The 26,852-nt window shown below is 44.2% G+C and overlaps 1 protein-coding gene across 2 annotated transcripts; it reads right to left on the bottom strand.

Moving 5' to 3' along the window:
• Positions 1-377: 377 nt before the first annotated feature.
• Positions 378-19,121, bottom strand: ZNF628 (zinc finger protein 628). Of its 2 annotated transcripts, none has more exons than XM_075605225.1 (2): positions 19,053-19,121; positions 378-7,421 (listed from the first exon to the last, which is right to left on the bottom strand). In XM_075605225.1, the coding sequence occupies exon 2, from the start codon at positions 7,408-7,410 to the stop codon at positions 4,093-4,095; it is 3,318 nt and encodes a 1,105-aa protein (XP_075461340.1). In that variant the 5' UTR covers positions 7,411-7,421; positions 19,053-19,121; the 3' UTR covers positions 378-4,092. The 2 variants fall into 2 exon arrangements, with proteins under 2 accessions (XP_075461340.1, XP_075461339.1); XM_075605224.1 differs by lacking the exon at positions 19,053-19,121 and adding an exon at positions 9,280-9,647.
• Between the last annotated feature and the right edge of the window lie 7,731 nt (positions 19,122-26,852).

The following is a 26,852-nucleotide window of genomic DNA, read 5'->3' as shown; positions in this document are numbered from 1 at the left end:
TTACAGGTAAGGGGCTGGTGGCGCACGCGGCAGCACGCACCACCGGACGCAGCGGGACCAAGCCCTAAGGAATGCATTGCCCCCTGTCTCAGTGGGCCTTGGGTTTTGGGTAGAGTAGCAGACTGATATTGAGAAATACAAGTCCCAGAGTCAACCATTTTCAAGATGAATTGAAACACATGATGCATAAAAGAAGGAAGTCCAGCAACTTCCAGCAGGAAACCTAAATAATGTAGGGTTTACATATTCTATAGTTTGCTTGCTACCTATTTTTATGCACACACATTTTAGACTTAGAATGTTACGCATTTGATAAAGCCCTTTGAACTAGTGATCATCTTGCAGTTCTCCATACCCTATAAAAAAGCACTCCAGCACACAGAGGACATATTTATTTGTGAGGTGAGATAGTTCCCTCCATAGGGCTGCAGATTATATTACACACAATCCCCTTCAGTGTACAACATAACATGAAACAGAAACATGAAATGTACGCTTACCTGGTAATAGATTGACTGCAGGATAATGATTACATATACAAACAGCATGCAAGAAAACCATTAAGGGGCTTATTCAATATACACGAAAGTGGCTGTTCAGGCCACGATCAGACAAAAACTCCCATTGAAGTTAAGATGGCAAAGCCCAGGGGCCTGCTCTCTCTGTCCTCCCCTGTGAAACAGAAGCCGACAGAGGAATCAAGCAGCTGTTACAGAGCTGACACCGGAAGAAAAAAGCGCGCTCCTCCCGCTTTCCTGCTCTGCCGGTGTAATGCTGCTGATTCCTCTGCTGGCTTATCCTCTATTTAAGGCCATACCACCCACAGGTAGGCATGAGGGAGAGAGATGATGATGATGGTGGGGCCCATGGAGTGATGAGGTGATGATGATGGTGGGGGAGATGAGGTGATGATGATTGTGGGGGAGATGAGAGATAGGGGAGAGATGATTATGATGGGGAGGGGTAGAGATGATGAGAGAGATCAGGGAGAAAATGGGGGGGGAGGGAGAAAAAAAAATTGCAGTCAGTATTAATATTAATGGGGCCCTTAAAAATCTTTTTGCCCGGGAGCCCGCGCATGTCTAGCTACACCACTGAGTCAAGTTAATGGGAGCTTTTCATCTGATACAACCTGAACAGTCGCTTCAGAATATTGTACAGTATATTGAATAAGCCCCTAAGTAATACATACTTGATTACCAATAGCTGTGTGGAGTGCTGGTCTATAGGACAAACACAACATTTCTAAGGACATGGTACTAAATGACAATTCACAGGTCTCCAAACACCAAGTTTAACACTTTTACCCTACATTTCAGGTGTCTATTAAATATGCAGTGTGCCTCCTTTTGCTGGGAAAGGGTTCAGTTCCATTATAATAAAAGGCAGAAGCAGTGTCACAGCATATTGAATAAGAATATACAAGTGATAAGGGCATGGATGCATCCATAACATTGCACCTATGTGTACGCATCATCTGGCATGGTTTCTTTCATACAAGGCGAATTGCCTGGGAAGCTTCAATATGCCTACTCCAATTGGGCAAAAAGAAGACAATAAAATGATGTGCGACATATAAATGTGTACGAGTACGCATGTGTAACTGTTGCTTCATATTAGATACTTGACTGAAAATTACTATGTGCTGTATGCATTGGGTTATTGCCTTTTTTAAATTGGTAAGGACAGAATAAGATTGCTGGGTGTTTCGGCGTAAAAGAGATTAGCAATAAGGCCATCAGTGCCAACCTGCGTGACCGTAACATTTAGTCACCTCATTTTATTGTACAAATGTTAGTGTCATTAAGATAATGGACTTGTTTTTGGCAGCTGTTTATCACTGCATTGTTACTCTAAAAGTATAAACACTTCACCCCTTTGTATTGAGGGGCGTTTTGTTAAAATCTCGCCTTGCAGCTACGACCAAATGCACAAACTATTTTATGCAACGCATTATACTTATGTATAGTTTACATACAAATGGTCCTTTACAGGTGCATGAAAGCACCAGTTCCAAGACTTTGTCATTACTATGGCGAGGGAATCGAAAATATTGTTTTATTGTCACTCAAATTACACTTGGGTAAACCAATTATAAAATAGCCAACATTAATCTAGAGCAAGTCATGCAGAATTATATAAACAGGTGGGAAGAAGGCCAACATTGTGGAAGGAAAATGTTACCTTTGCTTGCACAATTTATGTCAAATGAGTTTCATTTAATTAATTTAATTCGCAGAGTATTGGTGCTTGAACCAAGAAGCTAGTCCCATCACATTTTTATTCAGGTCCAACGCCATAATCTCTATGCTAATTTGCATCTTTGGTGAAATTATAAATATGCTTTCTACTTACACTGTGTGTAATGACAGTATACGGGCATCGTGTTATTGTGTTTCTGACACACTGCAGGTAGAAGGGATACATTGCAAAAGGTTTTTCAAAAGTCCAATGATCACTGTTTTGCTTGGCGTTGGTGATTTGTGTTGGAATCATATCAGAATGTTTACCACTGTTTTCAATCAAATGCATTAAACTACTGGGAAGACAAAACATCACTTAAAGAAAAGCATCATCAAATGGTGTTTGTTAATTATTGCTTGACCTAAAAAATCACCATATAAAAACAGCCCTTTATCTTCAAGTAGAAGTTGCTTCCTTTTCGCTTTTAAAGCAGGGGTGCTAGATTTTCTGGGGGGTGGGAGCGGGGGGGCGGCAGTTATAGAGGTCCCTTGCTCTCCCCCAAGGCATTTAAATGAAATGTCAGGGGACCGCGCAATGCCTCTATAACACACTTACCTTCCCGTGACATGTCGTCATGGTAGCACGGCGTCAAATGACACCGCGGGGGCACGTGACAGCACCATGGCAACGTGACGTCACATAACCCCACACGTCATTTGATGCCGGGCCCGAGCATGGGGGTGGGGGGGGGGGGCGCGAGTCGCAGCGGAGAGCAGGCAGGGGTGCGCACGGGGAAAAGTTTGCGCACCGCTGCTTTAAAAGGAACATTCTACCTTGTAAAATGGGCTGAGTAAAGGATACATTGTGACACTAACAACTGAAACCTCAATTGTGTAATTGCCAGAATACAGCAAAGTTTCAAGCAACGAGGATTGTGTATAGCTCAAAGAAAGTGTTAATAAGTAACAGAGTAAACATCTTGCCTACAGTGGTTTATTTTCTGCCCAAGGTTCTAGTAGTTCAAAATATGCTTATTGTTGGTTACATTCCTTGTTTCAACAGGAAAAATATTATATATATATACACACACACACACACACACACACACACACACACACACCAAAAAGTGCTAAATAGGGTTAGAGGAATATTGCTCCCATAGTAAACTATTCATCAGCCATAAGAATAAAAGGTTTCTGGTCAATAGCAAGCTCCACAGCACCGGAACTGTTGATGTGTGCAAAAAAATAATGTAATGCTGCAGGAGTTGCATGATTAGGACATCACCACATGTTTACAACATGCAACAAGCCATGATTAGCTCTTCTTGGGTTATAATGTATCTTCTGGAAAAATGCCACCAAATGTAGGTGCAGCAAAATCCAATGATACCAGAGACAATGTAGTAATATAGTTTGTTACGTTTGAGTAAAATATGCCAGCAAACATCAGAATTGGCTGTAACTTATTGACTGGGAACTTTTGCAATACTGTATACAAGCTATTATTTCTTCACAGAAATACATTGTTGTTACCACAAAGAATAATGCATAATAAAGATAATCAGATTTTTTTTCTTCCTTTTGTACACCTCATCTGTGTGCTGCACGCATAGAGAAAACAGTCATCTACTATATTCACCCTATGAGAAGCCCAGTCTCTCTCGTGATGGATCAAGGAAGGCTATATTATTTTCTTTTAAAATGAATAACAGAACTTTGTAGATTACACTTTGAACTACAATATTGTCAAGATACCAGGGTTTTATTCAGTAGACTATCCTTCCCCTCAGATTGTGAGATTTTCTTGTTACATCGCCCCTTTTTAATTCTTCTGGTAAGTGGTGGAAGCCTTTACTGTAAGCGTGGTCTCCCTCAAGCTGGACTGCTACAGGAGATGTCACTGAAGTTAAAATGTGTGAACAAGTTGAACTTTAGGCACAGTTTGCACTATATGAATAGATGGCAGGCCTTGCTGTAACCCTTGCACAGGGTTCTTTTGCACAAGCTGTACAGTTTGTATATTCTGGTTTGCAGCACTTGATGGCTGTATGTTCTGGAAACCCTGCAAATTCTGAATGGTCTGCACTTGACTACTTGGTACAGTCCTCAACTGCAAATTCTGCAAAATCTGCACAGTGTTAAGGTTCTGGTTACTTTGCATCATCTGTATATTCTGACCATTTTGCAAACCCTGGATGTTTTCTACAACCTGCAGATTTTGCCCACCCTGAATATTGTCCACTACTTGAAGGGTCTGCTCCCCTGGGGCGCTTCGAATAATAAATACTTTTTGACCTCCTGGAATAGTAGTTGAGGGTTCCTCTGAATTAGACATGGCCTGGATTTGAACATTAGGTACTTCCTGCATGGTCTGAATATTTTCCACTTCTTGCACACACAGTCGTGTCTGCTCTCCGTCCGCATTTTGTAGGACAAGAACATTTTGCAAGCCTTCGTCAGTTTGTAGGGTCTCAAAGTGAACATCCTGAACTTCTTCCATGGATTGCAAGTTTTCTATATTCTCCCCAGTGCTCAACAGCTCCTCATTCGGAGAATCTTCCATCACAATCAAATGCTGACTCTCCTGGAAGCTAGAAACGCCTTGAGATCCTGGAAGTGTTTGGATATGAATGTTTGAAAGGTCTTGTGTTGTAGGGATCGTCTGGATCTGTACGTTAGATAACTCTTGATGGATCTGCACATTTGAGATATCCTGCATGGTAGGTACCGTTTGATTTTGCACGTTGGGCATACTTTGTGATATTGGCACAGTTCGGATTTGAATATTTGACATCTCCTGAGAGCTAGGTAAAGTTTGAATATGCATATTAGTCATGTCTCTAGTACTAGGTACTGGCTGTATTTGTATATTGGGTATCGTCTGTGAGGCAGGGATGGTATTTATCTGTATTCCTGGCATCTGTTGAGGGCTTTGTTCAGTCACATTTTGCAGGAAAAATACATTTTGCCCCATCTGTATTCCCTGGGTTCTTGGAGATCCCTGAATGGTTTGAATGTGCATATTTTGGAGTGGCTGCAAATTAGGCACAGCCTGTGCTGTGTTGGGCATGATAAGGATATTCTGGTTAGGAGCAACATTGCAGGGTGCAGCAGACTTTTTAGGCTTGGATCGCTTACGTGCAGGTTTGCTCTGCTGAATTCTTTGGTTTAGATTGTTCTGGATCAGAACCATATTGGAAGTATTTGGGGCTGTAGGAACCTTCTGCTGGGATTGCACTAACTGGTGACTGGGCAGCAATAGGAGCTTTGGGGTGTTTTGCTGCATCACTTGTACCAGGAGATAAGTTTGTGAGTTTGGAACACCAGGATGGTTGCCGACATCAAGATTCAGTGTTGCTGGCATGTTTGCTATAATTTGCATTCCCTGTGTGTTTGGCGTAACCTGCAAATTCTGGAGCCCTTGCGAATTTTGTGAGGTGCACTCACTAGCTCCTGCAGAATCTACTACATGGGTGCGCAGATGTCGTTGAAGGTAAGAGGACATAACAAAACCTTTGCCACAAACTGTGCACTTGAAAGGCCTTTCGCTGGAGTGGGTGCGCTGGTGTAGCTGCAAGTTGGAAGAGTGTGTGAAGGTCTTGTCACACTTTTCACACTTGTAGGGTCTCTCTCCGGTATGAGTCCTCTCATGCTGTCGTAGATTAGAGGTCTGAGTAAATGTTTTACCACACATCACACAGGCAAATGGGCGCTCACCTGTATGCAATTGGCGGTGCCGTCGTAGGCATGATGTATTCTTGAATGACTTGCCGCATTCGGTGCAACTGTAAGGACGCTCCCCTGTGTGCAGTCGGAGGTGGTACTGATAATGGGAGGACCACTTGAACGTTAGGCCACATTCTGCGCACTTAAACGCCCTGACTCCTGTGTGTACCCGCTGGTGAATGGACAATAGTGAGGAGCGCTTAAAAGCTTTCCCACACTCAGAACATTTGTAAGGCCGCTCTCCAGTATGATCTCTCATGTGGTAACGAAGTCCTGAAGAGCCTTTAAAGGCTTTACCACACTCTGTACACTTGTACGGACGCTCAACAGTCTCTGTGGCAGTTGTAGCAGTAGAGGGCTGAACTATCTCAGTTGTTTGTGGGCACGTGACTTCGGCCTCTGTTTGAATGAGCTGTTGCTCTTCTGTGTGGGTTCTCTGGTGCACCAGGAGGTTGAAGAGCTGCACAAAGGTTTTCTCACAGATAGAGCATTTGAAAGGCCTTTCATTGGAATGACAATGTTGGTGACGTAAAAGCCCATAGTTATTTTTAAATGTTTTGTTACAGGTGGTACAAGCATAAGCTGTCTCTTCCACGTGACTCTGTTGATGGCCCAGAAGGAGGTCCTCATTCTTAAAAGTCAGATCGCACTCTCCACATTTAAAGAGCATTTCCACAGTCTCCATGGCAGCGGTAGTAGTCATGAAAACTTCAGTATCAGCCTGCACAAAGGCCTGTTCAATGGCATGAGACTGCAAGTGCTTCTGCAGAAAAGAGTAAGAAATGAACACTTTACCACACAAGTCACACTTTTGTGTGTGCCCTCCAGCATGTGTACGTTTGTGAAGAAGCAGATTAGAGGAATGGGTGAAAGATTTACCACATTCCTCACACTTGTAGGGACGCTCCCCAGTATGGATGCACTGATGCTGTCTCAGGTTGGTGGACTGTGTAAAAGCTTTCCCACACACTGTACACACATATGGTTTCTCCCCTGTGTGTATGTTTTTGTGCCGCCTCAGACTAGATGAATTCCTAAAATCCTTCTCACAGACGTTGCATTTATACGGCCTCTCCCCAGTATGTTGCCTCACGTGGTACTGGTAGTGAGATGACCACTTAAATCCCATTCCACACATGCTACATTTGAAGGACCGCAGCCCTGTGTGGACGTTCATGTGGACCTGTAGTAGCGAAGAGCGCTTGAAAGCTTTGCCACAGTCTGCACACTTATAAGGGCGCTCCCCTGTGTGGCCTCTTTGATGATACAGCAGAGCTGAGGAGCCTTTAAAGGCTTTGGGGCATTCGGAACATTTATACGGTCTCTCACCAGTGTGAGTCCTTTGGTGATGAATCAGCCTAGACGACCATTTGAACACTTTGCCACACTCAAGACACTCATACTGGTGATCACTTGTTTCTGCGGATTGAACAGGCGGTTGCTGTGGTACTGGAGTTGTCGGTACTACTGACAATTCCACTTGCTGTGCTCCAACCATCTCTAAAGAACCTAATTGAAAAAGAAATATATGTAAGAAAAGGGTCAGTCTTATATTGGCTTAAATCTGACTTTAATGCAGTACTTAAATCTTATCAAGAGGCTGATACCATTCGGAGCACATCCTTACTACAAATAAATACTTTAGCATGTAACCGCTATGCTATCCATTTACTTGTGCTACATAACAGAACAAATTATACAAGTTGTGAAATCCCTAACAAATGTACTTTCATACGGAATTATAGTGGAATAGGATTGTGTATTCTGGTGCAAACAGGCCAATTCAGTCTACATCTGCGTCATCACAAAGGTGGCGTCTGAAAGGGTTCCCCAAGAGCAGTTCCCCTGTGCACAGAACCAGCGTGCTAAGGGTTAACATTTGGGGTTGCTTGCTATGTGTTTCGTGAGCCCCACCCTCTATGTTTATAGTCCTGGACAAAGGACTTTCATAGAACTGAATTAATTCAGAACCCCTTAAGCTTACGTCTGCATCACCCTAATGCGGCAGCTATTTGGTGATGTTTAAGTGTTACAGCTGCACTGTTACAATCCGAAACCCACGAACCTACCCATCCCCTGTACCCGATATTTCCACTTGCCCTTCCCTATAGATTGTAAGCTCCATGTGGCAGGGCCTCTTCTAACACAATCAATTGCAGGCCTATCCTACAAATTCAAATACAATTGTAATTTTGTCTCTTACATACGCCCATAATCATATATTATCTCCAATTGTCCATGAAATGTCTGTAAATTGAATATGTAACCTCTGTTCATTTAACGCAACCATGTTTTATCATAATTGTGCCCGGGGACATATTTCAAAACAAAAGATAACGCAATATATTACTTTCTGGTAAAACATTTTAAATAAATATGGCTTCCCTTAACAATCCAAATATAACAGATACTATGGAATAAAGGCACTGAAAAGTGCTGATAGATGTCTGCACCAAATGCAAGAAACTGTGAAACAAATAGCTTGTCTTTGACACAGATCCTTAAGTCAGAGGCGTGTATGCCAAGTCAGACTTCACCGAGAATGTTGATACATATAATAAAATAGGAAAAAATAACACACTCAGATAGTTCTCTCTCATATTTCCTTATGTTGACTTTTCTGTAACTACTCCCCCAAAACACCAGCTGTCTGTGTGAATATTACTCTGATGTAACTCAGAGATTCAGGTTTAAAATGCTTCTTCGGAGCTTCAAATTTACAGCAAAAAGTTGGATTACGTTCCTTCATACAAAGCCTCTTAACTGCTGACAACAAGAGGGATAAAGATCATGCATCAGGAAAGATATAAAGAGTGAGATGGGTGAGAGAGCAGGAAGAGAAGAAGTTCACAGACAGAAAGACAAAGGCCCCATCTCAATATACAGTAGTGCAAGTCATCGTCCAACTACTCTGGAAGATTTTAGCACCATTAAAATGACTGGAGTGGAAATCTTTCTGTGACATTTCCATCACATTGAATGGAAGAGCTGAAAGAGATTGAAAAAAAGCTGATAGGGGGAAAAAGGGAGGGGTGAGGGAAAAAAAGGGAGAGGTGGGGGGAAGGAAGTTGAAATGATGATTTACCACAATAACTTAATAAGTCTTTTAACTCGGTTTATTTGCAGAAAATGCATATGTATTTTTGTCCACCCCCCTGCTGTCACTCATTTTGGTTTATGGCATCAATCTTGGAAATGAGCATCACTGATGCCCCATCATGCATTTGGGTAATTTATCATCTGCCGCATTAAAAAAAAAAATCAGGCCCGGTCACCTCCCCTTTAAGAGCCACTCTGTAACCTGCCCCTTTAAGAGTCCCCTCCCCCTCACCGGCCGATGTTGCCTACAGGGAAATAACGTTCTCACCTGGGAGCGCCCGGGACCAGTCTGTCACCGCCGCACAATATCGCGCTGGCCCCCTGGATGTCACGATATCGTTTTCATCCATATCATTTTTTGAAAACTAATTTGAAACCGGGTAATCGCGAGCCACGGGGCACACAACCTTTATCAGCTTGCGCAGACAAACCACCTCGTGGACGTGTCAGCAACGGAGCCGCTCATTGGCTGCTGCTTTTCCAGCTGCCGCCGACACCCGCGATCCGCCTGTCCTGATTGGTTCTTTCAGTTACGCTTTTAGAGACGGCATTTTGCTGAAAACCAGAAGAGTGTTTGCCTAGTGAGGCAGCGCCCGGGGTCATCAGATCAACTATCACAGGACCGTCCCAAACCGCACCGCGTCGCAGAATTCTGCCTAGTGTTTGCGGTTTTATTCCGCAGTGCATGCTGGGAATTGTAGTCCAGTGGCCACATCACCCGTTGCCCACGTGACCATATCCCATCTCTAGGTTGCTGCTCCACTTGGTGTCTTGTTTCTTTCCATCACTTGGTCAAAGTCTTTAACTGAACAGTATGCAGCTTTGTTATATTCTTGCCACTGTTGTCCAACGTGCCCCTATTTATCAGACTCATTTATGTTTTGTTTTTTAATTTGTTCTTATTGGCATTTAACACCTTTGATGCAAAATGGATCCCGGGCACCGTTGGGGTCAGCAGACTAGCAAAATAGTTCATCAGCGATTGAGATGAGCAAACTTTTCAGCCCATTTTGTGAACCATGCATTCACATGTGCAAGCAGTCACAAGGGAGTTCAATGATGTAATTATATTTAATCGCAAAGGACAACAGAAATGGTCATATCTCATAGTCAAAACGTAATAAGGATATATATCATTTACTATGAGCCGATGGAACAAACACGCATATGCAGAAAATAGTCATGAAATAGTCTTACAGAATATGTTACTGTATTTATCATGAGTAGCAGAAACCCAAAATGGTGGGTAAAAGGCAAAATATGTTCCTTAAACAAATTAGTGTGTGTTCACTCATTTATTCTGCACTATCGCAACTGGACTAACACGGCTATTTCTGTTATATATATATATATATATATATATATACACACGTTACCGTTCCAAGGATTGGTAAACAAGAGACAGCACTCAAATATTGAAAATCAAAGTGTATTAGTGATTAAAAAAAAAATACATCCAGAAACCCAACGTCTCGGTCCTACAGAATTGGACCATCCTGTGGGGGATACAAAGGGAGAATGACACAGTTCACCACATATATATACATCAAACACTGAAAATCAATTAACCAATCACCATCACCCAATTAAAATAACACAAGAAACCTGCAGCTCTGATGTCATGTGTTGATTAAGCTTACATAAGATACCTCCATACTGCTAATCACCCGGCTGTGTATTGCATCCATTGTCATGGTTACCAATGTGCCCTGCCGCATATGTTCTACAGCATGTCTGAGCTCTGATAGATATGTCAGGGGCAGCAGGGAGAGGATATCTAAAGAAGTAAAGCAGGTTGTGCCATGCATAAGTGAAACATAATAAAACCAAGGACAAATGAGTGTGGGGGAGTGGTGGGGATCATGATGGATTGTACTGACATTACTAGAGGGTAGAGCCAGACTATGTCATGTGAACCATAAGTGCATATGGGAATACCACAATAAGTAGAACTTGCATGTAAACAAATAATGAATAAATATGCATAGACTTCTAAACAAAGGAGTGATGGTGATTGGTTAATTGATTTTCAGTGTTTGATGTATATATATTTGGTGAACTGTGTCATTCTCCCTTTGTATCCCCCTGAGGAAGGTCCCATTCTGTAGGACCGAAATGTTGGGTTTCTGGATGTATTTTTGTTATCACAAATACACTTTGATTTTCAACATTTGAGTGCTGTCTCTTGTTTACCAATCCTTGGAACGGTAACGTATAACTACATTCTCTATATGGGACATGCACCTGTGGCTTACCAGCACCTATTGGAGTGCCAACTGCCTTATCTGACTATATATATATATATATATATATATATATATAGTCTCGGGGCAAACTTTTTCAATGGCCCGTTCCAGGATTGTGGTATTTCCCTCACACGGGAATATATCAAACAACGAAAATACAAATATTCTTTCAAAGAGTAACTATTTGTTACATCTTAAAGTGTTGCATGTAAAGTCTCGGTGGAGTTATCATCTGTGGATGTTTTCTATATCTTTAAACATGGGTGCATACTGAATTCCTGGTCAAACATTCTGATTTCATTTCTTCACAAAGGCATGTTTGTCTGAATCCTATCAACCTACCCTCATCTACAACTCTGATCTAATTATCAAGCTTCCTGGTATGTTTGTCTGAATAGAATAGGCAGACCCCTCCCTTAATTACACAAAAGACACAGCGCACAACGCTCATATTGCATTAAAAATATATTATAACAATAAATCAATAAGGTAAGTATTGTGCGTACATCAATAAAATTCAAATAGGCATGTTAGGGGTGAGTTACCCATACACCAACACTGTGGACCGGATCCGATGTCATCAGCAGGTACTGAAGCTGTTTTGTGATGCCAGGTTCCAAATCGATCGGTGGAGGGTCTTTTGAAGTAACCACTTCGTGGCTAAACAGTGTCCAGCATCCGCAGTTCACATAAAGACAATCCTGTCCCACGGATACACACGGATCCACCGATCGATTTGGAACCTGGCATCACAAAACGGCTTCAGTACCTGCTGATCACATCTGATCCGGTCCACAATGTTGGTGTATGGGTAACTCACCCCTAACATGCCTATTTGAATTTTATTGATGTACGCACAATACTTACCTTATTGATTTATTGTTATAATATATTTTTAATGCACTATGAGCGTTGTGCGCTGTGTCTTTTGTGTATTTGTCTGACGTTCTAGGGGGTGCTTAGGGGGCATCCCCGGTACCACAGCTGCAGATGCTCCATCTTGCCTAAACATTAGGTCACGTATTATACTTTTTCAATTTCACTGAATTATCACTTCACGTGTGTGATTTTGTTTAATAGTTACGCACTCTTTTCCTTCACTTTGTCACGTTAACCCTCCCTTAATTATTAGTCAAGAAGTGAATGTACTAGAGCCGAGGTGGGCAACCCTATCGCCACTCGGCGAATTGGCAGGCTAAGTGTGGCGAATTTAATATTGATTTAGTCTAGCCCTACCTTCCCCATCCAAGAACTCCGTTCTGTGTCCTGCACAGCCTAGCTGTGCAGACCCCATGCGGAGAACCACTCCGCCATCAATCTGCCTCTCTCACCTTCACGGCACCGCATCAGGGGGGGGGGGGGTTATGGAAGCCGATTGACCCGTTGCGCAAGCGCTGTGGAGGGGAACCCAGGTATCATTCCATTTTAAAAAACTTGCCCGCTGCTGCTCCGTTCCCCCGACTGACTGAACAATTTGGTAGCGCTGGTTCCCTCTGTACTGTCTCCCCTCCTGGCTCTGGTATGTTGGGGGGTGTGTGTGTGTGTGTGTGTGTATATATATATACAGCTAAACCCCGTTATAACGCGGTCCTCGGGGTCCACCCCGAGACCACCGCGTTACTAACGGGGTCGCGCTAATTAAAAAAAAAAAAAATGGCCGCCGCATCAGTGTTTTTACCCGCGGTCCCGGCTTCCCCCTGCCACCGCGTGACAGGAGATGGGAGGGGGGATTCCCCTCCGGTTCCGGCTCCCCCTGCCACCGCGTGACAGGAGATGGGAGGGGGGATTCCCCTCCGGTTCCGGCTCCCCCTGCCACCGCGTGACAGGAGATGGGAGGGGGGATTCCCCTCCGGTCCGGCTCCCCCTGCCACCGCGTGACAGGAGATGGGAGGGGGGATTCCCCTCCGGTCCGGCTCCCCCTGCCGCAGCACAGGGCCCTCGCGCCGCAATACAGGGCCCCCTGGCCCTGCCGTAGCGCAGAATCGTCCTGCCCTCCCCCCCCCCCCATGCCCCCCCGCGCTGCACCGGGCCATCCCACCAGCCCCCGCAGCATCGGGGGCCCCCGCAGCAGCCATCATCCCCCTCCACCGCAGCACCACCCCCACCCTGCAGCCACATGCCTCAAAAATCATCCCCAAGGTAAGGTAAGGCTGATTTATGTATAAGTGTAGTGTGTGTGTGTGTGTGTGTCAGTGTGAGCAGTGTGTGTGCAGTGTGCAATGAGCAGTGTGTCAGTGTGTGCAGTGTGAGCAATGAGCAGTGTGTCAGTGTGTGCAGTGTGAGCAATGAGCAGTGTGTGTTAGTGTGTGAGCAGTGTGTCAGTGTGTGTGCAGTGTGAGCAGTGTGTGCAGTGTGTGCAGTGTGAGCAATGAGCAGTGTGTGTCAGTGTGAGCAGTGTGTGTGCAGTGTGAGCAATGAGCAGTGTGTCAGTGTGTGCAGTGTGAGCAATGAGCAGTGTGTGTGCAGTGTGCAGTGTGTGTCAGTGTGTGAGCAGTGTGTGCAGTGTGAGCAATGAGCAGTGTGTGGCAGTGTGAGCAATGAGCAGTGTGTCAGTGTGTGCAGTGTGAGCAATGAGCAGTGTGTGTGCAGTGTGCAGTGTGCAGTGTGTGTCAGTGTGAGCAGTGTGTGTGCAGTGTGAGCAGTGTGTCAGTGTGTGTGCAGTGTGAGCAGTGTGTGTGCAGTGTGAGCAATGAGCAGTGTGTGTGCAGTGTGCAGTGTGTGTCAGTGTGAGCAGTGTGTGTGCAGTGTGAGCAATGAGCAGTGTGTGTGCAGTGTGTCAGTGTGTCAGTGTGTGTAGTGTGTCAGTGTGAGCAGTGTGCAGTGTGTGTGCAGTGTGTCAGTGTGTGCAGTGTGCAGTGTGTGTGCAGTGTGAGCAATGAGCAGTGTGTGTGCAGTGAGTGTGCAGTGTGTGCAGTGTGCCATGGGAAAACCGCGTTATAACCGAATCGCGGTATAGCGAGGCGCGTTATAACGGGGTTTAGCTGTATATATATCTATATATCTATATATGTGTGTGTATGTATGTATATATGTGTGTGTGTGTGTGTGTGTGTGTGTGTGTGTATATATATATATATATATTTTTGTGTGTGTGTATATGTATATATATATATATATATATATTTTTGTGTGTGTGTGTGTGTATATACACACACACACACTATGTTGTTTTAAATTTTTGCATGCGCAACAAAATACCTCAATTTTTGCATGGTGTGGCTATTTTCACATCTAATTAGCCACACCTGTGGCTACATTGAAAAATAGGTTGCCCACCCCTGTACTAGAGTATGTAAGTCAGGCTATCTTGGCTGTGTTACATCTTAAAGTGTTGCATATAAAGTGTCGGCGGAGTTAATACTGGAGTTGAAATTGGAGGTGAGCAATACAAGAAGATCTGGACCATGCACTATAACAACTCTGCAACTGTGAGAACTTGGCTTTCTAAATGCTCTGATAATTTGTTCTCTTCCTATCCTCAATACCTGAGAAGTCTCCTCTCCTGCATCTCACTATGCCCTCCCTACTGCTTTTTACGTTTACTGTTCCTCACATGTTTGTAAACATTTCTGTTCTCCAATTTCCCCACACCCCTCCTATCCCTATTTCTTAATCTATCCTCCCCTCCACCTATGCCTGTGCCCATACCCTGCACCATTATTTATACACCTCTCTCCCAACAACTTCTTTACCCCTTAATGAAAAGCACGCACACAAATCCTCTATTCACACCTTCTATCTACTCCTTCCTGCTGCCGTTGATATCTCCGAGTACTGGACCCAGCCAGATACATACCTGCTCTCATCCTCTCCTCCCTGCCATCTTTCCCCTTGCTAACTGTGTTAACCTATCTGATCAAATACTGACTAACCTTGAAACCTACCTCACAAATCGTACATCTCAATAGCCTGCACTCATGGCTCTGGTCCCACAGTCACTGAGGCAAAGCACTGCTAGCCCTTATTCCGTCACCTGCTGTCTCTGTAAGTGTCCCATCACTTAGATTGTAAGCTGTTCAAGGCAGGGATTTCCTTTCCTACTGTCTCATTTTGCTGCACTTATTGTATTATTATAATTCCCTGAACTGTATTCTTTGTGAAGCACTGAGTACACTTTTGGTGCGATATAAAGAAAGATATACATACAAATGAATAACAGTAGTGTTGTAGTCACAAGCTACCGCAAAGATATTCGCGGTTTGTGGAGTGTACAGCTTCCTTATTTATCCCACTAGTGACAGCTCGCATTTAAAACAAGGGAGTGCTGGAAATGCATTGTTTCTCTTAGATTATTTGAGACTTTTTAAGGGAAAGTCCACTATTCTTGTGCACCCGATCGACACAGGGTTTACTTGTATTCTATTCTAGATCAACATAGTGCTGTCTGCCGCTCTTGTTTTACATGGATGAAACCAGTTACGGTGGGTAAAAATATAAAAAGACAGATCTGCAACCCTGCCTTTCGCCATTATATCTTGGCATACACTGCTGCCACAGAAGCCAGGGACAGGGCCGGCTGGGAGTGTGGCGGGGCTCAGTGCTGCAGGAGAGCACGGGCCTCTTACCATCTCAATGTCACGCTTGTGCTCTCCTCACAAGCGCAGGAAAAGGGGGAAGGACCCGTTAGCGAGGTGGGGAGGCCGCAGGGGATACGAAGGGAGTGAGTTGCCGCGCAGCTGGGGATTGGCGCACGTAGTCACGTGACCGCGCCGCGTGCAGGAGAATGCGCGACACGTCCGGAGGTGCGGAGCCAAGCTCAGAGACACGACTGATCCAGCTGTATGTGCGCGCATGCTCTGACAGCAGAGCGGGAGTGCGCGCGTTCTCAGGCACCAACGCGGGGGTTGCAGGGAAGCCAACGCTTCAGCACGGGAGTCTGGAAACGGAAACCAGGAACATGGGCATGGAGTCCAGAGCACAAGGTAACATCCAGAGAAGGATTGCTTCTTGGAGAACGTCCAGACTTCTTAAAGGCATAGTGACAGAAACAGCAAGGTGCAGCGAAACTAAACATAACATAAGGGTTCTTAGTCTAATCCATTGGCCAAGGAATTATAAGCCTGCTACCACGTCAAGGTGAACCCTACTAAGCAGGTACCTACACTACCCGACGGTAAACTAACCTTAGTATTATATGAGTGACTGTCCCAGTCTTCCGGAATCCATAAGGAGAGTAAAGGTCCCAAGGAGGTCCAGGCAGGAACAGTACCGGCAGCACACTCAAACTTGAGACTGCCGGTTTTATAGACAAAAGCGCATCCTATTAATAGGCTTGTGATCAATTCTGTTGGGGTTGGTTTGGACTGAGGCCAAATACCAATGTGTTTAGGTGTATTACCTTAAATTTTGCTATTTTCCGTAGACGTGTATAAAACGGTTAATAAAGCTAATATTGGTGTTGGTATGCCATTTTGGGGGTGGCCATGGATTTGTTTACCACTCCCCTCTGTACAACTATCATTTTAAATATAGGATATTAATAAAATTATTAATTTTAATTTACAAATAACACTAATATAGGTTGTTTCGAGTGCATTCAGGGGGGAACTTTTCTTTTTGTTTGCTTGCTTACCCCTTATCCCCTTTTGCACCTGACACAATCTCTAACTATTTCACATCAATTTATGTACTTTAGCTGATGCGGGAGCCTTCCCTATCCCCCTTCCCATCTTTATTGGAGAGGAGACGGAGAGTCTGTGAGGGGAGGTTGAACCGCCCCGGTGCAGGCCAGATGCCCAAGGCCCAGTTAGCCCTGAGTCACCTTAGAGACAAGCTGAGCTAGGGATCGCCTTAGTGAGATTCCTGTTCCCCTAGTACTGTAAATCTTGACCGGGACTATATTGTCGAGAGGGAGGTCTGGGCTCAGACCCCCACTGGTGTTGCCAAAGTCCGGGTGGAAGAGCTCCGGACCCTAGAGAGAGAGATAGATCAGTGTCGACGTACAGAGACCCTTTTTGAAGATCGTGGCAGTCCCGAGCACCGGAGTGCTCGGCAGGTATTTCATCAAGTGCACCACCGGTACCATTCATTCACCCGAGACATAGTGGCTGCGCAGTCACCCATACACACACATAGGGCCTGCTGTGAGCGGGAGGACTAATCCGTAAGGATCGGACACGGGGTGGGCTCACCCGGTGGCGGGTGTGGGAATTATTGTTGGCGTCCGCCGTGGCGCATGTTGTGGGCGTCCGCCGTGGCGCTAGGTAATGTTGACGCCCTCCGTGGCGTGCTATATAACGTCTACATATATATATAGGAATGTTATGGCATGTAATGAACTGTGAGTTTGGTCTGCAAGTAAAAGAGATTGGTTTTAGAACTTGGCTGTGTAAGTGTAATTCTTGCATATACGTCCTGCAAAGACCCACTCCCCCTTTGGCAGGAGCTGTCGCAGGTGGAGGCGCTGCACCCGTTATAAATATTGCGCGCACCCCAGGCTCTCCGTGGCAGACTTAGGCCCTGTGAGCCGGCAGGTAATACAGCACATAGTAGCAGCTTGATAGTGATAGGAAGCAGGGCTACAGTAAAATATGAAAAACGCACCTACAATAGTGCCAGTAAAATAGGCACGTATCACTGAATAGTGAACCACAGAACCGATCACGATGTCTCTCGCCGCCTCCCGCAATGTGTGGGATCACCCACATGAAGTGTGAATGTCCCCCGTCCTTTGTAGTCTCAGCCGGCACTTCAGATCAGCTGGGGCATTCTCTGTGCAGAGTGTATTTCCCCTCCATCTCCGCGTTTAAGCACAATCACAGCCAGCTCGGTCGCGATGATGACGTCACACTGCAGGCAGTTCTGGATACGGATCGTCTGGGTGGACAAAATTCCTCCACTCTATGCGTTTCGCCAAGTAAACTGTTAGCGGCTTCGTTAGGAGCTCCTGACGAAGCCACTAACAGTGTTTACTGGGCGAAACGCGTAGAGTGGAGGAAATATGTGTGGCTTTGCATGAAAGTCGTAGCTGCGCCACACCCCTTTTACAATGCCTGGGACTCCTGGATCCACCAGGGGGAGGAGACGCGGACTTAACTGCCATCACATGGGGCGTAGCCGGATGCAGCTACCGCACCGGTCAGACGCACGTGGTGACCACTCAAGTATTGTATTGTATTGTATGTCTTTTTTTATATAGCGCCATAAATATACATAGCGCTTCACAGTAGTAATACATGTTGTAATCATATAAATAACAAATAATATAAATAACAGGTCATGGGAATAAGTGCTTCAGACACACTGTACGAGTAACATTAAGGAAGAGGAGTTACCTGCTCTGAGGATCTTACAATCTAATTGTCAGAGCTGTGCCTGACTTGTTCCCTGACACACCATCCGTGACTATGGCTGACCACATTGCCCAAAGACTGGAGCTGCCAGGAAGGGTCATACTCATCAACATCGAGGGAAAGGACTTCCTCCAACTGCCAGGGAGGATCCTAATACGCCTCTATGAACTATTCCATCCCGTTCCCGGTTTGGCTACTATCGCTTCTTGCCAGGGATATTACAGCATTGGTCGCGGTTCCGGAGCAGAGTCTCCGGGAAGTGACGCAGCTCCCTACTGTGAATTCAAAAGGGACTTACCTACTTCGGAGGTGGTCGGGGAGAAAGGACCCTTCTTGTCCTCCTTGATGGCACAGGAACAGGACCACTACTTCCAGGACAACGTCCGCTATGTGGAGAAGTCACTGCGGGCATCATCTTCCCGTCCCGAGGAGACTCCGGTAAGGACTCTACCTCCTTCTCCCGGTGAGTGTGGCATGCTGTAGAAAGCTGTTTTCCAAATTACCTTATTATATGCGGACGATCCAGGTCGAGGCTGGGGGATCCATCTCCACGCTCCTGCCGGAGTGTCGCCACATCAGCTCCGGTATCGTCTGGGCGGCCACCCGGAACGAGAGGAAGCTCCGGCATAGAAGTTAACAATAACAAAGAAGATAGAATTGCAAAGGTAATTATAAAGTAATAACATTCACTGACCAGTTTTAATTCCAATAACGTTACTATTTGCTGAATAATCTACTTATATACATTTGCGATAATTAGTAGATACAGTAACAAAAATAGTTTTTGAACCATTTACGGTAACAAAATAATGCTGGGCTGTTTACATTGTTAAAAATCAATTGAATTTTAATCACCAAAAGAACTCAGTTTTTTTTCTTTATATGTGCTGTGAACTCTTATTTTAAGATGTACTGACAGTACATTTAAACAAGAGACGCCAAGCTTTATTATGCAAAACTGAAAAGGTTAACCATTTAGTGCTGAGGAGGCCTGCTACAGATTGTTAAGCATGTTTCTAGTATTTGGGGGGAAATATATATTGAGAACTAGAAGCAAGTTATAGTTGCGTTCCCATTTAAGTAAACGGGATAGCGTAATAGCGTTCAACTACTGTAATTATATCTCCCGTGAGCATATACTGAATACTCTTCGGAGGAGACAATTATATATTTTTTCTGCAGTCTTATCATTGTGTAAGTTTGAAGCAAAACAAAGTTTTCATTGGAACCAGAACTGCTGCGGGATGAAAACAGCGATACAGGCTTCAATGGTTTGAAATGCTCTGTCCAGTGCTCCTGTTCTTAGGAATGGGACAGTGAAGGTAACAATGAGCTGCTGTATTTCAAGTTTCCACTAAACTACCGGGAGGCTGCAAGCATTGCAGATGTTTAAAGATATAGGCTTTCCATGCGATAGCAGTTTATAGATTAAGGCCTATTGCTAGTTATCTGCTGCCTTTTATTGTCAAAATGCCTGCAGCACATGACTTATATTGTAAACTCTTTCACCCAGCTACATTCCTTATGTAACTATGTATTTGTAACCATGTATTATTTGTCTTAACTCTATGCCCAGGACATACTTGAAAACGAGAGGTAACTCTCAATGTATTACTTCCTGGTAAAATATTTTATAAATAAATACAATTAATAATTCCAAGATCCTTGGTACAGGGACTGATTGCTCCTGATTTTTTCCATTCTGAAGTGCATTGTTGCCTCATTTTGTACCATATTTTCCTGAGGCATGCCTGTATACTGTATCATGTGTAGAAAGCGCTATGTACGTGGTCAGCACTACTAGTATATACAGTACAGAAAAAACATACATTGCAAAACAATGTGTTTTAGGTTGAAACATTGACACCTTTTTTATCAATTTAAAACCAGAGACAGAACATAAAACACAGACAGAGCTCAGTTTTAGAACATCCAGTGAAACTCATACACGGTACAGTGCCTAAATATATATGTATAAATATCTATTAAGTAAAATGGTCTTTTAGTTTGACATTTTTGGCCAAAATTGTTGTAAGCCCCTGAGCCAACGGCACGGCAGACCACATTTCAGGGGTCCCTAACGCTAATATAAATTCTTAATAACCTGTGTAATAACAGGAAGAATGATTTATAGTAAATCTGTCAATATTAGTTGCAAAGTTCTAAGTCTGATTGGAGCTTTTATTAACCTGTACATTACCAGGAAAAGCACTCTGTATTAGAGTTGTCACAACCATACTGCAAGCAAACAAGTTCCCCTGTGTGGAAGATGCTATGGATGTTCTAAAACTGAGCTCTGTCTGTGTTTTATGTTCTGTCTCTGGTTTTAAATATATATTGCCATACTCAGTAGCACTCCTCTGTGACACTCATATGCTTATATATATGTTGTGGTTATTTTGGGGGTTCAATAGGAGCTTGTTAGGTGTCCAGTATGTTTTACACCTTTTTTATCAATAAGATATTTTATCTATGACATCATTTTTTTTTTACTTTTAATAATTCCACGTTAAAGTGGCACTCCAAGCTTGCCATTTTTTTTACATAGGATTGAAGCGGGGTCTCTGGAGCTGAACCCCATTCATTTCAGCCCCGGGGACCCCCTGCTTCCAGAGATACCTCCGTAAGGGATTCACGCAATGGCTGTTTTTCAAAGCTCCCGTGTCCTGCGGCCTATTGAACTATTAACAGCTCCTTGGTATGTCTGAGTTGATTTCCCATCTATTAATTTAACCCCAACTGCAGCAGAATTATTATCATACAGTATTAACATCTCCTTGGTATGTCTGTCGGAGTGGATTAGGCACAACCCCTCTCTTAATTTGTATTATCATGTGATATTATTAGAGTATTTAAATCAGTCTATATTGGCTGTGTCACATGTGAAGTGTTGTGGAGTTAAAATTGGAGGGGAAGAATACCTAAGGAAATGGATTCTGCACTTCATCAACAACCCTGCAACTGCAAGAACTTCGCTTTCTAAATGCTTTGACAATTTTTACACATCTATAGACTCAGTTTCTAAGCTGCTGTTTTGCCTTCAGTGCTACACTACCCTCCCAGGCCTGATTTATACATCTACTCTTTCAACTCCTTATCCTTATCCTCCAATACCTGGGAACTGTCTCCTCCTACCTTTCTCCCTGCATCTCATTATGTCTGCCCTATTGCTTTTCCTGTTTGCTGTTTCCTCACTTTTCTAGTCTCTCTAAGTTCCTCCTACCCATATTTCTTGCATGCGATACCGGCACCCCCTGCTTCAATCCTACAGATGCAGTTATTTTACGAAATCACGGCGCCGTTTTCGTGTGCGCTGCTGTACTCCATGCGGCATGAACATGGCCAATCGCCCCAGGCACACGTGTTTATCACGGTGGCTTTGTTTGAATTTCATGGATTGTGTGCAATGAAATTAATGAATTGCAATGTGTACAGTACTGTGCAACTGTGCTACTATGTCAATTTCAGGTGTTTAAAAACCAGAACACTAAAATGCCATTTTCTGCACTCGCCTGCACTCGCGTCTTAAGGCGGTACGGTTAGAAGAAATCCCGCGCCATGACATGGGTATTCCGAGGAATAAACCGCGTGATTTGCTAAAATAATGGCCGCTGCATCTCTCCTCATGAAATCCCTCTCCTGGCTTCCGATCAAATCCCGCATCTCACACTCTATTCTCCTCCTCACTTTTAAAGCTTTACACTCTTCTGCCCCTCCTTACATCTCAGCCCTAATTTCTCGTTATGCACCATCCAGACTTGCTTTCTTCTCAAGGATGTCTTCTTTCTACCCCCTTTGTATCTAAAGCCCTCTCCCGCCTTAAACCTTTTTCACGGACTGCCCCACACCTCTGGAATGCCCTTCCCCTCAGTACCCGACTAGCACCCTCTCTATCCACCTTTAAGACCCACCTTAATACACACTTGCTTAAAGAAGCATATGAATAGCACTGTGGATATTCTGAACACATGATATAAAGCTTGGCCCCCTGCAGACGCACTTACCAGAACTCCCTCCTACTGTTTCTGTACGTTCTCCCTACCTACCAATTAGACTGTAAGCTCCTCGGGGCAGGGACTCCTCTTTCTTAATGTTACTTTTATGTCTAAAGCACTTATTCCCATGATCTGTTATTTATATTATCTGTTATTTATTTGATTACTACTGTGAAGCGCTATGTACATTAATGGCGCTATATAAATAAAGACATACAATACAATACAAAAAAATAAGTTTAAAAAATGGTTACGCATGGATTGCGCCGATGTTTTGAAAGTTTTATGCAATCTGTGCAAATTCTTTTAAACCCAACTGTCCAACAACAGTCACCCCCTAATTATTTCCTTTCCAAAATTATTACAATGTTCTTATTAGTTATACAGCGATTGCAGAAAATTTAATTTTCTGAATGATGCAGAAAATGTAATTTTCCCTGTTTCTTTTTTTCACAGAACACAAGTGAAATCATCATTCCTTTTAAAAGCTGGTTTGGGAGAAGGGGCTGCTCAGTGAGTGAAGACACAGAGTTTGAAGCAGTGGAATCTGGTTCAATTCCCGATGTCAGCTCCTTGTGACCTTGGGCAAGTCACCTTATCTCCCTGTGCCTCAGGCACCAAAAACATACATTGTAAGCTCCACGGGGCAGGGACTGTGCCTGTAAAGTGCTATGTAAAACTAGCAGCGCTATACAAGAACAAACATCATTATTTCTTTCTTTTTGGTCTGCTATGTGGTACTGTCTCTGTAAAGTGTGGGTTATTTATTTGATTACAAGAGTTTCGGCTTATCCACCAGGGGGTAGTAAACATCCCTTAATGCTAAAGATTAGTCTAAGGAAAATTCCCTCCTTCTCTTCTTGTGTATTGTGATATTGTTTGTTGTCTGCTTTATTTCCATCTCTCAGCTTATCTTGACCTTCATCGGGAACCAAATAAGAAGAGGCTTAGTTGTTAAGCCAGAGTTTACGTTAGTTTCTATGCTGCCAATAAACACTTTAATGAACATGTAAACCGAAACTCCTTAGTTAGGGAGAAGGAGCGGCTCAGTGAGTAAAGACACTGACTGGCACTGAGTTTGAAGATATTGTTCGTGGTCTGCTTTATTTCCATCTCTCAGCTTATCTATGAGCTTCATCAGGAACCAAATAAGAAGAGGCTTAGTTGTTAAGCCAGAGTTTACGTTAGTTTCTATGCTGCCAATAAACACTTTAATGAACATGTAAACCGAAACTCCTTAGTTAGGGAGAAGGAGCAGCTCAGTGAGTAAAGGCACTGACTGGCACTGAGTTTGCAGCAGCGGAAGCTGGTTCAATTCCTGGTTCAATTCCTGGTGTCGGCTCCTTGTGACCTTGGGCAAGTCCCTTTATCTCCCTGTGCCTCAGGCACCAAAAACATACGTCTTGCCTCTATGGTGTAGGGACTGTGTCTGCAAAATGTCTCTGCAAAGTGCTACGTAAAACTAGCAGCGCTATACAAGAACAAACTATTATTGCCTTGATTATTTCATATAATTTTCTGGTTAAAAGCAAACAAAGGTTACCCAATTTCCAGAAGGATTTCTTATTACATTTTAAAAAAAACTATTGATTTTTTTTTTTTTTTTTATTTTTTTTGGAGATTTTACAGGGAGAAACAAACAACATAATATAGCATATACTCAGGGAGATAGAAATAGACATCGATAGCCGCTAGTTCTACTACATGGGAATTACATGCATCTCAAGTAGTTCAGATGTTTCGTTCTCATCCCCTGGACTAATGGATGTGTCCTCAGGCCATGCACCCCCCCAGCCGGGAGGGCGGGCACCCGAGGCACTCGTCCTTCGTTTCCCCATTAATAAAAGGAGAGAAAAGAAAGCGGGGGCAAGAAGGGGTGAGAAAAGGGAAAAGAGATGGCTAGAAGGGAGAAGAAGGGGAGGGGAGAGGAGGGGAAGGGGTGGATAAGGAAGGGGGAGGGAGGGCCCCACCCAGGACCAGTGCCAGAATGCCTCTTGATGTCTTTGCTATCCAGCGTCCTCGAATTTTAATCGTAGGGCCACCCGTCCCAGACTTTGTTGAATTTGTCTGCATTGTGTTTCAAAAGAGCCGATAAAAGCTCCATCGATCTGACCTCTCTTATTCTGGCTAGCACCTTTTGTCTACTAGGCGCTTTGATCTTCCAATTTGTTGCGATTGAGCAGCGAGCCGCTGTTAAGATGAACGATACCAGTTTTTTTGGTGATTTTGAACAAGTTTTTTACAGTTATTCTTTAATATAAATATAATGAACCGTGTTTCCCAAGAAAACAAGCCACAAAATGAAGTTTCAAAGTAGAATTGTATTAAAAAATATCCATCCAGCAAATAGTGATCACAGGAAATATTCCAATGATTAAAGTGCTACGAAGTATCCAGTATAAATAACACCATGCAATAAAACTGTGTATTACTGTAGGCCAATGTATTCTAAACTTAACACCACCACAAAAATAGAAACAACAGTATAAAGATCTCAGTGCACGGGACGGAAGGAATCCCAAATTCCTAACTCACAGTGAAGAACAAAATGTCCTCGGCACTCAAAGTAGATACAAGATAAATAGGGCCACAGCAGTACCCAAAAAATAAACATGAACATATATCCAAAAATACAATTTAAATTAAACAGATACATAAATATCACAGTACAGTACACCGCAGGGAAACCATCAACAGTAGTAAAAACACAAAAGGTGTTGTATGGAGCACAAAAATATAATACTTATCCACCACTGTCGTACGTAGCCAAGTAGCAGGGCCAGGACAAGTGCGCCAAAGCTACAGAGGAATATAGATCCAATGAAGCCCCAAATGGAGGCAAAAAAAATGACTAAGACAAGCTAAATACTAACACAAAAGAAAGGGAGAGGGGAAAAAACATTGAAGGCTATAATGGGCAACTGTAACGCCTGTATGCCCGCAGACCTGGCCAGTCCCCAGTACTGAGGTGGGTAAGGGTAAAACACGCACCCACAGCAGTGAGGGCGTGCCCGGAGTGTGGTAGTAGCATTGCCGGGCCTGATGAGTAAGGGTTAACGTAATACTTGCTGAGTCCGGGGTGCCAGAGGTCGGAGGGTAATGTCCAAGTGCCAGAGTTCAGGGATTGGAGAGAGCAGCGTAGTGATGTCCGAAAGCCATGGTTCAAGGGCAGGAGAGAGCAGTGTAGTCAAGTCCAAAGCAGAGTTCAAGTTCAAGCCAAAGGAATCCAAACGGGCAGGGACCGGAACCAGAGCTGAAACAGACAAGGGAGCTAGGCATAGACACTGCACACACAGGAGCTACAGGAAAGCTATGCAGAGCAAGGACTGAGAGGAAGGAGTGGGGTTATATGGAAAGAAGGACCAATGGGGGTGAGGGGAGGAGCAGAGGTTTGAGTGAGTGATTGCAGAGATAGGTCTGTGAGAGCCGGGGAGGAGACAGGGAGGTAAACTAAGGTAATAGCCTGCAACCGACGGGGGCGGAGCTAGAGCGTGGGGGAAGTAAGTAAGAAGAGCGGGTGCGCGCGCCCTCTATAACTGCTATGCGCGTGCACCAGAGCGTGGGGGGAGATTAGCGGAGGAAGCGCACGGGAGAGAAGACAGAGGGGAAGGAGGAACAGAGGAAGCAGATAAGGAACGGACAGGGGTGACAGAGGCACGCCGAGGAGCGCGTGAGCCACGATAGGGAACCCGCCATCGTGAACACACGCGCTTGGTGAGGGGACCGTGCGCATGCGCAGAGTGTAAGCCTGGGCGTGAGCATCGAGCCATGGAGGAACGGCTGAGAGAAAAAGGTAGAGTTTGGGGATGTAGGGGAGCGGAGGAACTAGGCACTGTGGAAGCTGGGGTGACGGGGACACGCTGGGAACTGCGAGTCCCCCGATCCGTTACAGCAACTTTGTCTAAAGAAAAAAGGGGGGCTGTAACAGGGGACTTATCCCTGTTCAGTAATGTTCCTTTAATCTAGCAGTGTGGTAGTTAATTACTAAACACCACCTGCCTGATTAGATTGGTTACAAAAAGCCTGCCTTTGAGACAGGAACTGACTCCCTTTAGCTCTGACTGAGAGCTGACCTTTGGAGACACCACAATGTCTTGAGTTCTGCCAGCCACACAGCAGAGCTGATTGCAAGACACCCAATAAGACTTCTAAACCTGGATGCTGGTATTTTTCTGTGCACGCACGGGTGCGGTTCCAGGAGAGCAGAGAAGCTTACTCTACAGCTGATAAACAGATAAGACTTTCATTATTAAGAGACTGCTTATATCTGCTTATTTTCATGCTATATGTTTTGGGGCTGCGAGACAG

Source organism: Ascaphus truei, chromosome 6, assembly GCF_040206685.1.
Source record: "Ascaphus truei isolate aAscTru1 chromosome 6, aAscTru1.hap1, whole genome shotgun sequence".
Taxonomy (NCBI): Eukaryota; Metazoa; Chordata; class Amphibia; order Anura; family Ascaphidae; genus Ascaphus; species Ascaphus truei.
The sequence above is the reverse complement of the archived record's forward strand: the minus strand, read 5'-3'. Positions and strand labels throughout refer to the sequence as shown.